At 35.9% G+C, this 17002-nt stretch overlaps 1 protein-coding gene across 5 annotated transcripts in view; it reads right to left on the bottom strand.

Moving 5' to 3' along the window:
• ADGRB3 (adhesion G protein-coupled receptor B3) overlaps nt 1-17002 on the bottom strand; it is a 416394-nt gene that overhangs the window by 37124 nt on the left and 362268 nt on the right. For all 5 annotated transcript variants that reach the window (XM_010216525.2, XM_088539906.1, XM_088539905.1 and 2 more), the window contains 3 exons: nt 5584-5734; nt 4896-4965; nt 162-228 (listed from right to left, as the gene is read on the bottom strand). In XM_010216525.2, coding sequence (XP_010214827.1) covers nt 162-228; nt 4896-4965; nt 5584-5734 — 288 coding nt within the window. The remainder of the gene's footprint in view (nt 1-161; nt 229-4895; nt 4966-5583; nt 5735-17002) is intronic.

Raw genomic sequence — 17002 nt, forward strand, 5'->3', positions numbered from 1 at the left:
TGATACAGTTAACTGAATCAAAAAAATGAAATTATGTTAAACAACACTAAGCTCAATGTTTACAGAAAAATTTAATGCTGTTCTATAGCTAAGCCTTCACAATTGAAATAGCATATTCCATCGTTTTGTATGAAAATATTAAAAATGATATTAATGTTTACCAAGACAACAGCAGCTGCAGGTCCAACGAAAGCATAAAGTAGCCCTCCTTCCAGAGACAGCCAACAGCTGGAAAGAACATTAGAGAAAAACTAACACAAATTAAAAATAAGCATATCATATTGCCAAGAAAACACTGATATTTACTCCAGTATGAGATTCTCCTGATGTATATTCAATCGTACATATAAAGATATATGGGCACAAAAGAGAGAGTTAAATGATTTTGATATGATCATAAATATACAGCTGAAAAGCAGTTTCCATTACTGAGCCCAATTGTTAATGTTTCAAAAATTTCAATGCAAATTATACATATACTGAAATGATTAAAACTTATTATGAGCATAACACAAAATACACTTGTAAATCTTTGTTAAATTTCCTCTAATCATGTGTGATGAGTAAACTAAACAGGATTTGCCATATAGGCATGTAGGCACATTTCTAGCTTATAATGTCTGACAGTTCTATGCTCAAAACAACGAAAGGTCAAATAACTATTATGTAGAGCTTAAATAAAAAAATAGATGTTTCTAAAAATCTACACTTATTTAGTAATTACTCTTAAGAAAAGGTCTTACAGATGCAGCTCTCTCTAAAGAAAAATCATATATGATCTAACTTATCTGTTTCTTTAGAATATTTGGAAAACAAATATATTTTTAAAGTATCTGAAAACTATATTTTCTGGTGACTTACCAATCTTGCATACTTTGTCATACTGCACTAAGACTCACGGAAAACCATAATCTATCCAAACACAGAGCGCTTACAGAATCCAATGCTAAATATTTGATACATCATGATCCATGTATCCTTTCTTGCACATATTCAGGAGCTGCACACACTAAAGTAAATGCAGCAGTGTTCTTTTCCTGGTGATTATGCATTCAAAGAACTGCATGTTTACTTGAATACACTATCACACGTACATATAAAAAAATTCAAGTATATGTCTCCAGATAATTTACTTGTATGTCTCATCAAGAAACAATCACATTAGAAACATAGTTTTTTTTTTCCACCCAGTGCTCTTTCTGTACTTTTTTTTAAAATCAAGTAAATTAAACACAAACACATCACAATATTAATGGTCTGTTAGGTCTGGAATTTTAACTGCAAAGAGAAAAAGTGTTTCCCATGGCAATGAAGCCATGCAAAATTTGCCAAGTGAACACAGCTACATCAGAACACTAAATTCGAGAATAACAAATTTATGTAAATAATTTATATCTGTTTTACTATTAAAAATGTAATATTTGTCATGCTATTCTATACCAGATCTCAAAAACCATTACAGAAGTAATGCTTAATTTATTTTTGTAATGTCAAAGAAAAACATTTTCAAAAATTTCTACAATTTTTGTTTCTATTTTTCCAACAATGAAGTTATTTATTTTGAAAAACTGAAAACATGGGCTTCTGAAAAGGAGGTATGTATTAGGGTACATTACCCAATTAGTCTGAACTTTAAAACACACTAAAAATAACACTGTGCTTAACTAAAACACATCATTGAAATGTTCATGTTTATTAGCAGAGAGATACAACAGTCCATAAATATTGTTTACATACTATGTTTGAAATGCAATTTGAAGTATCTATCTGTGCTGAAAAAGGAGTCATAAAGCTTTTTTTTTAAAATAGAAACAAATAAGTTTTTGTTACAAAAATCTTTAAGACCCTCTCTCATGCCAACAAGCAAACAGCTGATAAAATGACTTTAGTTTGTGAATAAAGTTGGGAAAAAATTGTAAAGGCTGCCTTTTTTAGTTTGAGTTTTCAACAATCTGAATTGCCGATAGTCTAGGATGTGATTAGTACAATATGCTCCATATCTGCTAGTTAATAACAGATTCCCAATCTTTTTTAGTTCCGGACTTTCTGAAGAATTGTCCAGGACCTGAGTATACTGTCAGGGAGCTGCAGACAGGTTTTTGACCATTTTTTTTTCTCTTTTTTCTTTGCTCTAATAGCTTTTACTTTTCAGTGCTTTATAGCTGTTTTTGTTTTGTTCTCCTGTTCTGTGCTCTTTCTCCCTATTCCCCACATAGCAGAAAGCCATATAAATTGATTAGTTTTAAGAGTCGCTGCTGGTTTTATGGGACCATGTTACACGGTCATAAAATTCTGCTGAATGATGAAGTATCTGCAGACTTGCTTGTGTGTGCCATACATCCTGGAGTAGTTGGATGCTCTCTGAGAGAGGGAATCCTCCTTTCAGGATAATGTGTCTATGATGAAATTTTAACTTTTGCTCTTGTCATGAATTCCTACAACTTAACTGTAATAGATAGCTCAGTAATAGAGAGCACTGTATATTTACAGGAGTATGTCAAAGTGGTTCATTAATTCTCTCTTACTGTAGTGGTGCCTTAATGGCTGCAATTGTCTGAGGATGGGAGGCCCATACTAGATCCAAAGAAATAATGGGAAAAAAAACTCACTCTGTAAACACAAAACTTTCTCAGATTTCCTGAAATACCAAAAAAACCTTGTCACTGTGTTTTTTTGCTATTTTCAGGAACTCTTTCCTGTTTGTAGCTGTGTATCAGAACAAGCGCCAGTATGAAACAGAGTTTTCATATGTGGTTTTATATGCACAGTACTATAATTGTCTAATAAGCAGAGCTGCCTGAAAGAGGAAGGAATCAGAGGCAACTTAATCACGGAACAGGTCCACCCCCATCAGTTATATATGCATAATTGCCTTGTGAAACTGAGATCATGATGTTTTATGTTTCAGAGCTTTTCTTTAAAGCCAATGTATCTCCTACTTAAAATCTTTTTCAAAGATCCTTGGGCCTTTTCCCTCACAGTGAATCTCTTCATGTGCGGGACTATGGGACTAGAATCGATTACTTTATTTTCATTTATAAGCTTACCTATTTGGAAAAGTCTCTTTCAAAAAAGAGGAATCGCTTGCAATAAGACATATTACTGGTGTCAGCACATGTATATCTGAATATAGCCCAAAAGGCCAAATATTCCTTAGTATAAGCACTTCAGAAAGTGCTTTATGGTAGGTAATGCTAAAATAGCTCAGAAGCTCTTCTCTCCTGCAGACCAACAACTAGAGCACACAGGTCTTTGTGGGCAGCTCCTTGTCTGAGTGGGGCAGCACATCAGCTGGTGGTAGAGGAGCAAACTCCTTTCCATTGTTTTCTCTGGATTATTGAGATGTCAAATGTCAGGAAAAGGTATTTGCAAATAAGCTATGAAACCTGCATTATTGGTCATTTGCCTCTTGCACACCTCATTTTGTCCTTTCACTCCACAGTGCTGTGCCAGCTGACTTTGAATACTGGGAGAAGATCTCCAATTATATGCACAGACCCACACCTCCTTACTTGCCATTGCATCCTTAATATATGATTTGTAGCTTTGTCTGCATATTTCAGTATATCCTCTTTTTAAAAATGCATTCAAGCAAGGAAGGAAGGAAGAACAACATTAACTGAAGTCACGGATGAATAACTTCAGCAATGGGATTGATCCTGTAAGGCACGGGGCTAGATCCACAGTGGGATGTGGACATTGTGATATTGCAATTTGTAATTTGCATAGCCTAACAGATTTTCTGTCCTATTTCCTTGACTAAATATTAAAAAAACTAGTAAGATGAGCTCATATAACCTAGAAAAAAACTGACCTGAGGAACAGGTCTCAATATAGTGTCCAATGATTCCCAGCCATAAGTGCTGTCCAAGGGATAAGTGCTTCAATTAGGTAAGTCGTTCCTCATTAAAAAATGCACGACACATGTTCTGACACTTTAAAATTTAAGCACTCAGTGGTTAAAGCAGGCTTTAAGCGAGAGGAGTTTTCTTTTTCATTTCTTTCTTTCTTTTTTTTTTTTTTTTTAATTCTTAACCACCCAGAGCCAGAACAAGAACCTGAAGTCTATCCTGCCCACAGAATGGGACACATCGGACAGGGAGGGGGAATCCCGTTCTCACCCAGTGATGATGCTAAGCAAAACAATTAAATATTCAGTGAAGCAAGGACTTGACCTAACTTACCCACATCCCTGATGAATGCCCTCATTACCAATCTAGAGAATCATATTTCCTCTCTTTCTGTCCAGATGCATACTTAATTTCTTAAGGAACGTGAGGAGAACTCCAAACAGGGAGACTGAGGGAAATGCGCTCCTGCATACATAACATCTCAGGTGCCAGGACATTCTGCTGACAGACAGGACACTTAGGCTAAACTCCTTCCACAAGGAATAAGAGAAGGGCAGATTTGGCAAAATCTTGGGTGCTAGAAATACTTCTGCCAGCACAGCTGTAGACATGTTTAGAAACCAGCAGCAGGTGACCACAAAATTAAAGGATCTTCTTGGTAAATTATATATTTATATATATATATACACATACACATATATATATATGTGTATGTGTATATATATAACACATACACACATATATATATGTGTGTATGTGTATATATATATAAATATAAGACCTAGTTTGCAGATCTAATCCTCACCACTTCTGAAAAACTTGATGCCTTAAGTGCTCACTGGAAATCCAGGATCCTTGACTCTTTGTTGAGCTTAGGCCAAGATTGGGATGCGGTTTTCTTTTTTGTTCTTCTCTGGATCACTTATTGATTCCCAAGGCAGTTCCAAAAGTGAATGCAGACCTATAGACTATGCTATAAAATTCCCGATGGTTATACAAGTCTTGTTAATTAAATACATAATTTATCATTTCAGATTGACTTACTAGTGTGTTGTTCCATATCCTTTTGTCTTTGTAAAGCCTATTGATATTGCAACCACTAATGCTGGTAGACCTGAAAAAAAATCAAAGTAGTAATAAGCATTAGATGCTGAGCAAAATATTTCTGTTTTTTTGTTTGTTTGTTTTATTTTGCTTTGTTCTGTTTTGCTTTATGGACAGGAAATGACAGGCCAAACTAATGCAAAATGATCAATTTTACATGGAATTAATTATTTAATAAAGCTCAATGCAGTGGCAGAATTCTTTTTCTCAAACACTCACAGGGAGGGAGACAGGGTTTTCTACCCATCATTCTGATGTAGCTAACTTCCTGATACATTTGACATCTTCAAGTGAATTAGTACCAAAGACTTCATGAATATTCAGTATTTTCTTGTTGCTTTATTTTGATTTCTTGAGATTAGACTACTTTGCTAAAAATCTATAAAAGTGATGTTAAAACAAAAATATTACTGAATGCTAAAGTATATACACAGCATAGCTTCAGCTAAAACATTATATTGACACTTTGGATAAAATGAAAAGTCTCCTAACCTAGTTTTCTATTTAGAAATGTGCGCTCTTTGTTATCTTTCAAGTTCACTGAAGAAAATGATAATAACCTTGACATTGTTACCGCATTAAACATTTCATTCCAATGTTTCTCAGTAAATGAATTTTATGGACTTACCCCATCCAAGGCACAGGAAACGTTTCCTTATGAGTCGTGTCCTAATTTTTCCAGTAACAGCCATATATGACTGCCACGCTTCTGTCAAAACCCAACAGAATGAAGCTAAGAAGAAGAAGTGTAAAAAAGCGGTGGTAGTGGTGCAGATGCCCTGCAGGGAGCAAAGAGAAGCTCATGCTGAATACTTAGTGACACTTGTTTCTCTTTTCATTCCAAAGAGTTGTCATATTCTATAATCTTGACCTTTATCCTTAGCATCACCTCTCACTTTAATGGTGTAGTTGCCACAAAGAGCAAGAGAGAGATGTTCATTTGGATTAGGCAGAAGAGATTAGACTGTGTTCCCAAACACTGAGTTTGCAGAGCAGGGAGGAAAAACACAAAATAAATTTTGCAAACAGATTTTTCTCTGCATGTTCATTTTGACGAGGCATGATGATGACTCCACTGAGGTGAACAAGTTATGAAGGAACTGGTTATAGCGGTGAGCAAAGAAAATGTGGGACTGCAAATGCTTCTAATTGCCAGATTTGTTTTCTTTCCCTCATACATACACATACTAACTGTAAATCTGAATTTTAGATAATATATTAATCATGATCTATTTGATTTTTTTTCATGAAAATCTTATAGAAAGCTCTGAAGTGCTCTGAATATACTCCCTGACATCTCTTTAGTTAGGTTTAAGTATCATAACTTTAACAAATACTCTGGATATTGCTTTTATGGTTGTCAGTCACTTGTCATCTAAAAAGTACTTTGAGCTCATCCATTCTAGGTTCTCTTTTGTCGCTGTGGCCCTTAATTAAACTTAACATTGTGGCTTACATAAATGAGCTTGCTTCTTTCCTGGAATAAATTATGATCCATGCATCACTGAGTTGCTTGAAATGAGGTAACAGGCTATAAACTGCATTATGCATCCAACCCCAAAGTCAAGACTACACTATTAGTGTTGAAAATAAGCTGCATTTATATTTCAATTGTAAGTGTCAAAATCACATCAAGGCTAAAAAAAAGATTCCATACACATGATAGCAGCAATGCAAGATCATAGTTCAGAAACGTGAATTTTTTTTTTATGTTTAGTTCCTTATGCAACATATACATATCTGCAAGTTATGCATATGCACATGCTATGACAAAAGGCTAGTAGATATTTAAGGACATACTAAAATCCCAGTGCAGAAGCTATTTAAGGAGAGAATACGCAAGTGCATAACTTTATATATGTGCTTGAACATAACGTTGAATCAAGGACTAGCGCTAGAAATGTTGGGAAGGGTAAAATAGATATTTCACTAGAATCCTTTTTAGTTCATTTTGTATTATTAATTACTTTCAAATCTTCTTGTTTTTATTTTTTTTCTTCTGCTGATTTTCCCATTTTCTTGTCTGAAACAAAGTATATTTCTATAACTTACAGTACATTGCCTTGTGTTATATTTCTTCCCTCCAGTAGTTTTCTTGAAAACATAGTTCATCTAAAATTAATTGGAAATTCTTTAATTTTAAAAAATAAATAATGTAAAGAAGTAAAAATCCAATATCTCATGAAAATGCAGTAGTCACTGATTTATTTTAGAAACATGTTTCAGGTATGTAATTAGTGATTTAAAAAAAAATACTTTTTTTAAACACTAGATCTGGTATTTCAGGTTTTCTTCATCTCAGAGATCCTGGGTATTATTCTGATTTTCCACTGGCATCACTTTAGTATAACTCCATTGTATTAAATAATACTGACATGCTTGATTTGCAGTCAGATTTGTGGTATTAGAATCAAGACCTTGTTCTGAATTCATGGATGCATTTTCCTTGGATATGTTTGCCTTCCTGCACTGGGAAATGTTGCCTGTGAAAGCATTCAGATTAGACATGGAAGATTAACAGTTCTCTTGAAGTGAATTTTTCTTGCACATTGCATTTCTAAAAATCTAGGTAACCAAAGAAGAGTTAATTTAGAGTAATGGTAATTTCAGTAAATTCACAGGTCTAAAATTGGATTCAATCATATTGCTGAATTGCTTATCCACATTAGCTATCAATTAAAAATTAACATTATATCGTGCAAAAAAAGATATTGTCTTATTTGTATTTAAGTCAATAGAAAAACACCTAAATGACTTATGCAGAATCAGGTCTGACATACACTTCTATGAATATATTCAGCTTATAATTCAACTTATTCAGCTAATAATGATATGGGAAAAAAAAAGTTTTAAATTGTCATAGAACAAAGAGACACTTCTCTCTGTATAGCTACCTTGAAGAAAAAGGTTTCAGGCAGGTCATTTAAAGCAAGTCACTATTCCATATATGGGGTGAAAGTATTATGGCAATGGCCAGCGAGCAAAGTTTTAGATTTTGACCTTAATCCTTAAGTTTAGATGTCCCCAGGTATGTGGATTTGTAAAATCTATGCAATTAAAGCCTAAATTATAATAGGATGTCCTATATTTCAATAAAAACGTGGTCACATCAAATCAATTTTTAGCAACCATGACTAACACCACAGCCTTATGACTAACACCACAGCTTCTGGTATTAATCTGAACTAAAGCAATGTTCATTTTAATATCTGAATATCCATGCACTAGAAGAGGCCTAGTTTCCTTTTTGTATTAAAACATTCTTGTTTTTCAAAAATATTGGATATTTCTTATCCATCTTATATCGATGCCATCTTGAGATTTCACTCTGTCTCACACAAGTACATTTAAAGCAATTGCTTCCAGTAGATCAACTGGAGATGACTGTACAACTGAAGAATTTTAAGCTATCCTGATTTAGCATTCATCTGACAAAATTAGTATGGAACATGACTGCAAGCTCCACAAGTCTACATTATTAAATTAAAACTGTTGTATCTCACTTAAAAAAGAATATATTTTTCCTGGTCTCTTAGATCCTTATTCCATGGTTACAAGCCAAGCTGTGTCTCAGTTACAACTGTTTCCAGAAGCAGTTATAATGATACATCACTGCAGTATCATTTCTAGAGCATTGCAAAATTAAACTTTTGCCTTTCTCTTAGATAAAAATCTAAAATATTCTTTGAGGATTCCTTGAAAGATGTTAGCAGAACAGTTTCAGACTGTTAGATAGATTTTTTTTCTTCCTGTCTTTTTGTAAACTGCTATCAGGAAAAACTGTGAAATATAAATACTTATATTAAATGAAAGCAATACAGGGAGATGAATAATGAAATAGAAACAGAATAGAAAATAGGGAAATGTCATTTATCTTAGATGACTTATATGTTACAAACTCCAACCATACAACTTCAATTTGCCTTCCTATTAATGCTTTTATAAAATCTAACATTTTCTATAGCAATGAGCATTTGACAAAAACATGACTTTTGAAGACAACGTAGATTCTTTCAGGCAAAAAAATGCCTTTGCAAAACAGTATTATACGCACATAGTATTTCTTTTATCAATTTGCAAATAAGAAGAAACTCTGCTCTTTTTGATGAAAACCCTGTTGACTGTTATGGCTGACTGAATATAGACTATGGGATTTAGCTCAGAATCTATCCCTTGTATTGAAAGACAGATGTAGATAATCTGATAAAAATATGGACATGGCTGTTGTGAAAGAAAGCACAGTAATGAAAATACCAACAATCTCGTTGGTCACAGAACTGGAAAACAGAAGAAATAAGTTTTATTAAACAAGATCTGTGCAGTAGCTGGAATATACAACTGCCATCTATATAACCAGCTCTTCTGAATGCCGCACCTGCATTTCCTTCTCTCCTGGACCACTCCCCACCTATCCTCCTCCTCCTTGTCTCCTGCCTTGGAAGGAAGGGCTGCCGTCCCCCAGCCCTGCCACGATGAAGGAGCTGCGCAGCCTGTGAGCCATTCACGTCCTCCCCGTTTCTTTAGGAGGAGCTGCTTTTTATTCCAGTCTAATTCTAGTTTATTACAACTCACTGAATTAATTACCTGTGCTGAACACCTGTCAAACTGCAACCAAATGAATTTTAACAGCCTAATTTATTCACTGCTATTCAAGCTGCTGAAATGAAGTCAACTCTGCTGTTCTAACCTTCCCTTCCTCCCATTGATGGTGTTCTTAATGCCCCAAATTTAATTCTGAGTGGTGTAAGGGAGTTTTTCTTTCCTCAAAAAGTACAAATCCAGGAGCTTTAACTGAGCCTGAAGTATTTAGCTAGCTGGAAGCACAAACATGTTTCATTCCTTTTAAATAAACAATGTACTGTTGAAAGCAAAAGCTCATGGCAGGTATCAAATTATTTTCTTCTTTCCTTCTTGTGGGAGACCCAGTCAGAATATGAGCACTGAAGTGCAGCTGGGAAACATAACAAAGAGAGGAAATGCAAAGCTAGTGATTCTAGGGCTTCATTTCTTTTTTAAGGCAATAAAGCTGAATGTTATCTACAAGATTTATCCATTTTTATGACCTATAAAAAAGTTTAAATTCGTCCTGAGAATAACCATTTACCAGGATTTCTGGAGCATCTGAATTTATTTTTTTTAACAGAACTTTGTTTTTAGAATAGCAATGTGAACAGATCCTCTACATGAAGACAAAAAGGGTTAGCTAAGGATACTTGATTTTCTTACTTCCACTCAGGCAGATCCTTTTTTATCTAGTTTCCTCTATCTGGAGTCTGATAAATAGTGTAAGAATCAAAGCTACTGGAAAGTAAAGGAGAAAAATGAAAAGTGCATTGGAGATAGCAAAATGAATACGACTAAAATCCATTCATTCGGATTTTGTCATGAGAGAAAAATGAAAATTGGTAGGAAGTCATGTAAATAATAAAACTTGCTTCAAGATTGAAAAGAGGAAGGAAGGAAGGAAGGAAGGAAGGAAGGAAGGAAGGAAGGAAGGAAGGAAGGAAGGAAGGAAGGAAAACAAAAAACCTCAACCTTGATTTAGCTGTAAAGAGATAAGAGCAAGGAGATATATTAAATGGGTGCTAATTTTGTTCTTATCAAGTCCTGCCCATGGACAGAACATAGAAAAGAAAGAGCACATAAAGAATACAACAACAAACAAACAAAACAAAGAATAAGCAAAACAAAGAGCAAAGAAAGGATGTGCCAAGGAACGGAAATATAATTCCGTGTTAAAGCCTGTATTCAGTTATTAGGTCTTCGTGACTCTCACATTCTCAACTATGAAACAGGAATAAAACAGTTTATCTTTTCCCTTATTTTCAATCAAAGACATGAACTTCTCTTTACTGATTTACACAATAAAGTATCTTTGTCTCAGGAATGGCAGACACTGCCAAAATACTGAGATTCAGGGTACTGAACAGATAATACTTCAATTTCTGGAGTAATCTGCCATGAATCAATGGACAACATTTCAGAGGCTGAGGGACAGATAAGTAAAGGTTTACATATCATGCGTGGTCTTTTTTGGATGAGGGACTTCACTGGCAAAAAAAAAAAAAAAGAGGTCTACCTTCTCTAAAATATTTCAAACTGTTACAGTTGCAGACTCCAGAGAAATTATAGCTGCCAACTTTCAGGTTTCTTTTGCATGACCATTAATATTATGGGCATCATAAAGCCACTTGATGGTACCACTTCATTAAAAAAAAACTTTGCTCCTTCCTTTTGCTGCACTAGAATATTTCTAACATCACTCGATCAAGCAAACACATTAGGAAATCTAAATTAATCTGCTATTCATATATCAAATACTATAGAACTTTTAAGTTCAATAAACTTACAGATAAACTTTTAGATCTTCTAAAAAACGTTCTCCCAGCTCAAGTGGTTGAAAGCTCAAGTGATTTAACTTCATTACAGTGTGTTTGTTGTCTACATATGAAACCGTAAAATAATTAGCATTTGACATCAACGTGAGGAGATATGCATACTTATTGTGCTGCAGCACCCCACACGTTGTGCCAGACAATGTGCATGGTAACCTTGTGTTTTTGCAGCAATTAATATTTTTTTGTACATCAGCAGTGGGTGCTGAATATGATGTTCCGCTACAAAAATAGTGAGTGATAATTAAGAACACTCTATTTTTCTCAACCAGTTTTTGTTCGCAACAAATGAGATGCCTTTGACTTTCTCGGTGTGCACCAAGAAAGCAGACTGTCAATGTTGCAGTTGTTTCTGCTGTTCCCTTGGATAGTTTGTGATTCCTCTCAGAGAGGACGTCAATATCACCTACAGCATCACAGTGTGGTAGGAATGAAGATGTTTTCTGCATCAGGTTTTTATTTTTGTCCTGCACTGTGTGTTAATTATCACAATGGTTGCTAAACTTTAGGGGCATTACATGTGCCAAGTCTCAGGGTACAGCATAATCTTCTCCGCTATTTTAAGTTGCTTCTCTCCAAAGACGGCTTTTGCAGGCTTCATTCATACCTTGCCACAGAATAATAGAGGAGATCAGTCTCCCACTTTTTCCTCAGGTGTAGAGTCCAGCAACACAGGTGTTGATCACTGTCAGACTCCAAAACCATGTGGATTCTTTGGAGCCTCTGTCCTTTAAAGTTCTGCTTTGGTAGTTGTTACCTCTGTCACTCATATTGATAACTTGCATGTTAATTTGATACCATATAGCAGTCCTTTGGCATCCCTCAGTTATTTCTAAAAAGAACTGCTGTTTTTTATCCAAACTAATTCTGCTAGCCATTATTCTTCTCCACGCCTCATAACATCCATGGTACAAAAATATTCAATTAACTGGATGTGAAAGGACAGTTTGCTAGCTTGAGGATATAGAAGTATTTCTGAAAGTTGTTGCACCAGAAAAAAAAAAATTCTTTGCTCTGTCTTACTGCAGAATCTATGTCTATGCAAGTAAAAGCCCAAACCATTGGCTTTGCATTGGAAGGTGACAAAATGTCAGCATGTTCCTCAGCACAGTTTGACTTGGGTGGGCCAGTGCTCTCCCAGACCAGGCCTGAGCACAGGCTGAAGCAGAGGCTGAGCTAGGATCCATGCCTGGCTGTCCTGCACACAGCTCTCCACTCGCCTTGGGAGGACTCGGCTGTAGAGATGCAAACCATGTTGTGCAAGCCGGCCTCGGGGCTACAGAACTGTTTGCAACCCATTTTAGTTGCTAGTTCAGACATGGGCAGGAGGTCCAGTTAAGTAATTCATAATATGTTGAGATCTTACTAACATGAGACAGCAAAATCCATTCTGTGTTTTGTGGTGTTCTCTGGAGACCATCAGTGCTATATTCAGGTTTGTAAGGTGCTACTCAGAATTGCTTTCTTGGTGGCATGCCTAGAGTACATGTAAAGGCAGTTGGAAGTCAGTTGTCATACAGGTTCCTTGTGCTCACTCGTTTTCACTTTCCTGCTAGTTTGGACTGTTACTGCTAGTTTACACTCAAGTGAATGAGCTCATCACAAGCTGTACCACAGAACAGGTTGCTCCCAGGCAATTGCATTTCTTCAATTACAGTACTTTGCAAGTGAGGCTCTCCCTTCTTGACTTTGTCCTTTGAACCTGGATATTTTTCTGGACTACCTGGCAGGAAACAAAGAATTATGATCCCTTAACTCTTTATAGGACTAATTAAAAACTCAGGGGAAAGGCTCCCATTAATTTAACTGGGCTTTTGATTGGGTCCCACATGTAGAGAATTAATTAGGTATGGAAGGTGCAGGAGCAAACGCTTGTGACCTTGCCCCTTATCCTAAGTCTTCTAAATGCTTACAAAGTGTTGGATGAATTAATTTACTGATAAGTGAAAATGGCCTCCTTCATCTCATGAACTTATTCTGCTGCCTTTAGTGTTAAACACTTTAAACAAGGTAAACATCAACTCTGTTAGGACAAAGAAACATAGTATTTTAGCTGTGTCCTCATATGACTGTGTTGGAAAGCTTACGAAGTCCAGAAAAGCAGAATTTCAGGAGCCCTTTGCAACTTGGAAGCATGAGATGAACTTAGATAACAGTTTTTCAGTAGCTTGTAGTCTAATGAATCTCATAGTGCTATCACTGAATTGTAATGCTGATACTTCACTACGGCAGAAAGCACCTTTTCCTTTTTTTTTTTTTTTTTTTTTTGTCCTGGAAAATCAACCATGGAGAGTGAAGTGAATCATGCTTGGTTCAAAAGTGGAAATCACTAGTATTTTTTTTTTTAAAGTCCTCCTTTCTAAGTTACTGAGGAATGAGAATTGAAAAATAAATTGAAGTTGATACTGCTCTGAAAAATTATTCTAAAAAAAAAGAGGATTTTTTTTTTTTTAGGTTTTGCACTTACCAAGTCTGAAGGATTGGTTTTTTTGTGGATAAAATATAGATTTGTTTTGAACTGATGGACAAGTAAAATCAATCTGGTCTCTTTGGAAAGCAAGCAAAGTTCTTGTATTCCTGCACATCACTGAGGTTAATGGTTTTATAAGAGCAGAACTGAGGGTGCAGTCTGAACAAAAGGGACCGTATTGATATTGATGAAAGTGTAATTTAGCTTGAAGAATCTCTGTAACTGGCTGTGACTCATAAGAAAAAAGAGAACGTAGGCTGACTGTCAGAGTGGTTCTGCTGGGCTGTCAGAAACAATTCTATTTATTTGGCAAATATGCAAATCAAGGTGGAGATTTTGGATAAATCATAAACAGGCTTCACTTGGGTATCCAGGGCATTTTTTTAAAAAAATTTTTGTGTATTAGACTCTGAAGATCCCAAGCTGGTTTTATTTTAAAACCTGTAATGTGCAGCATGCTCTCATAAATGAAGATTATGCTCTTTGCAGATTTGAAGAGCTACAATAATGAGACAACTACCTTAGCAATGAACCAAAAGTTATTCAGATATAACCTACTAGCCACACACTGTACATTCATTTCAATTTGTTACATAAAGACTCCCAGATTTTTAGATATTTCTAGTATGTTGCATTTGGTTGCTTTAGCATACTTAATGGCTGCTCCTGTTTGAAGAAGGATGAAGGATACAAGAGCCAACAGTCAACTGGAGTTATGAGTAAACAGTGCTAAAGAGTGTTCAAAGGTCTTGAGTCTTCCTAACTTAATTTATTTAAAAGTTCATTGAGGGGTTTAGTGTGGCAGCTAGGGGCAGTAAGTCAGTACTGATAATAAAGGAGCAGCTGAGCTAAGCAAAGGGTTATACCTGAGTCAGCAATGGCTGCAGCTAGAGAAAAGAGTTCAAAGCACAGGTCAGAGGGTGGTGTTTTCTATGGAGTTCTGAGAAAAAGAGTGTCTGGTAGCTACCGAACGCAAGCAACTTCCTTGAAGACTTCCTCGAACTTCCTTGATGTCTGCCTTGAAGAAATCACAGAATCATAGAATGGTTGAAGTTGGAAGGAGCTCTGGAGATCACCTAGTCCAAAGCCTCTGCTCAAGCAGGATCATCGAAAGTACATTGCACAGGATGTGACCAGGGAAGGGAACTCCATGATCTCTCTAGGCAACCTGTTCAAGTATTCTCTCACTTATTAACCACAGTTAGTAGGTTTTTCCTTCACGTGGAATTTCTTGTGTTTCAGTTTGTGGCCATTGCCTCTTGTCCTGTCACTGCGCACCACTGAAAATAGTTTGGTCCCATCCTTTTGACACACTCCCTTAAGATATTTGCATATACTGACAAGCTTCCCTCTCAGTCATTTATTCTCAGGTCAAAATAGTACAACACATAAGAAAATGGATATTGATGTGACAAGGTATATGTGACTTTCATTCTTACAGAAGTTCAGTCAATGCAAACTGATCTCCTGATGCAAATATTGCTAGGAAAAGCCCCAGTTGTATAGACAGAGAATAATTCATCATGCTGCTCCTCCATGCTAGTAAAAAGCTGGATGTATCTTTCTTGTCAAACTTAAAGCCTCTTTTTTTTTCTTTCAGAAAAATGTGATTGTCACTTGAGCATCTCTCATCTTTCAGTTTAAATGGGATCATCTGTTTGCTCTATTTTCAATTTTGATCTCATTTACTAACAATAAAATTGCTGTAATTTTAGGGAGTTTCCACAGCAATCAAAATGATAACTAGAAAGAGAAGTTCAACAACAAAGCCTACAGTTTCCTTCCACTTAGTCTGACTGTGATGATTATAACCCTGATACATGAAAACAGTCCATCTTCTTGTCTGGGTCTCTGCAAAAATTCCTTCTCTCAACAACTCTAAGAGTTCCATCTCTTTTCACTGTTGGCTGAAACCACTGAAGCAACAGCTTTTCAATATGTCATCTACCATGATATATGTTTAAAATATAACTTTAATTGATCACAGTTGTTTAGGATTATTAAGATACAAGTATCTACATTACTGGACCCAAAGTCTTTTCAGTGCAGAGAATTTCTATTTATTTTTTAAAATTTGCATGTCTTTAACTGATAATGTACATTTTTAAAAATACTTCATGGCAACATCTTTTGGTACTAGCACATGAAATGGGTTAAAAAGAATTCACTCATCATGAGGCCAGATAGTGCAGGACAGAATTGGGCCAGTAGGATCATGGCAGTGCTTTGGGCCATGCCACCTACAGAGGCAGCTGGAGTATTTTGGCTCAGTTTTACCTCAAGAGAGGTAAAAAGATCAGAAAGGTGTAAATAGGATACGTGTATGTACGAACATGGATTACCATTTTTTGTTGTCTCATTGAATTTAAATTCAGGAAGGAAGGTGAAGTGAGGGATGAACAGAGTCTGCAGTCAGGGCAACAAGCTGTCCCTCAGCTTGTGCACAACAGAATCAGTGCAAATATGTCATGTAGCAGCATCAGTCACATTAGTTCCTCGTAAGATCCTGATACTAATTTGTAATGCCTTTAATGCATTAGGCATAGGTTGTTTCATATCTTTCCGTATCTTTTCATTCATATATTTCTCCATTTGGTTTACAGAGTGATCTCTGTAATAGTGATGAAATGGCTTCATCTACAGGATGAAATTTTAGCTGGAAGTAAGAAATTCCTAATAGAAGACTCTATAATATGGAAAATATAGCTAAAGAAACTTCCCTGTAAATGCAGGAGAGGGAAAACATTAAGAAACTTTGGATAGCTAATGATATTAGTGAAATCACAGTGATTTTTCCCACAGAAGAAAGATTCCATAGCAAGGGCTGCTTGTGTGCACTGAGGAAGGCACAGGCCACAGCTCCTCCTCAGAGTTCCCAGTGTCCGTCTGGCCTCCAGTCTGGTCATTGTATGCTCTGCTTACTGGCATTATACACTGATAAGATACTTGCCAAAGTTGAAAGAAAAATGCGACAGCAACCACAGTCAGAGAAACTAAGAGGTTATGACCACATGGAAGATTGGCTAAGAATGGGACAGGACAACAGGCAGAAAATATCAGCTTCCTCATTCAGCTAATATTCTGACATTAGCTTCCATTCATAGCTCGTGCATAGCTCGTGCTGAGGGTTTTTTTCATAAAAGGTGAAACCTCTGATGCTGCTTATACCTTTGCATTGTCTC

This window comes from Tinamus guttatus, unplaced genomic scaffold, assembly GCF_059628265.1.
Source record: "Tinamus guttatus ecotype Peru unplaced genomic scaffold, ASM5962826v1 Tinamus_guttatus_pri_ptg000051l, whole genome shotgun sequence".
NCBI lineage: Eukaryota > Metazoa > Chordata > Aves > Tinamiformes > Tinamidae > Tinamus > Tinamus guttatus.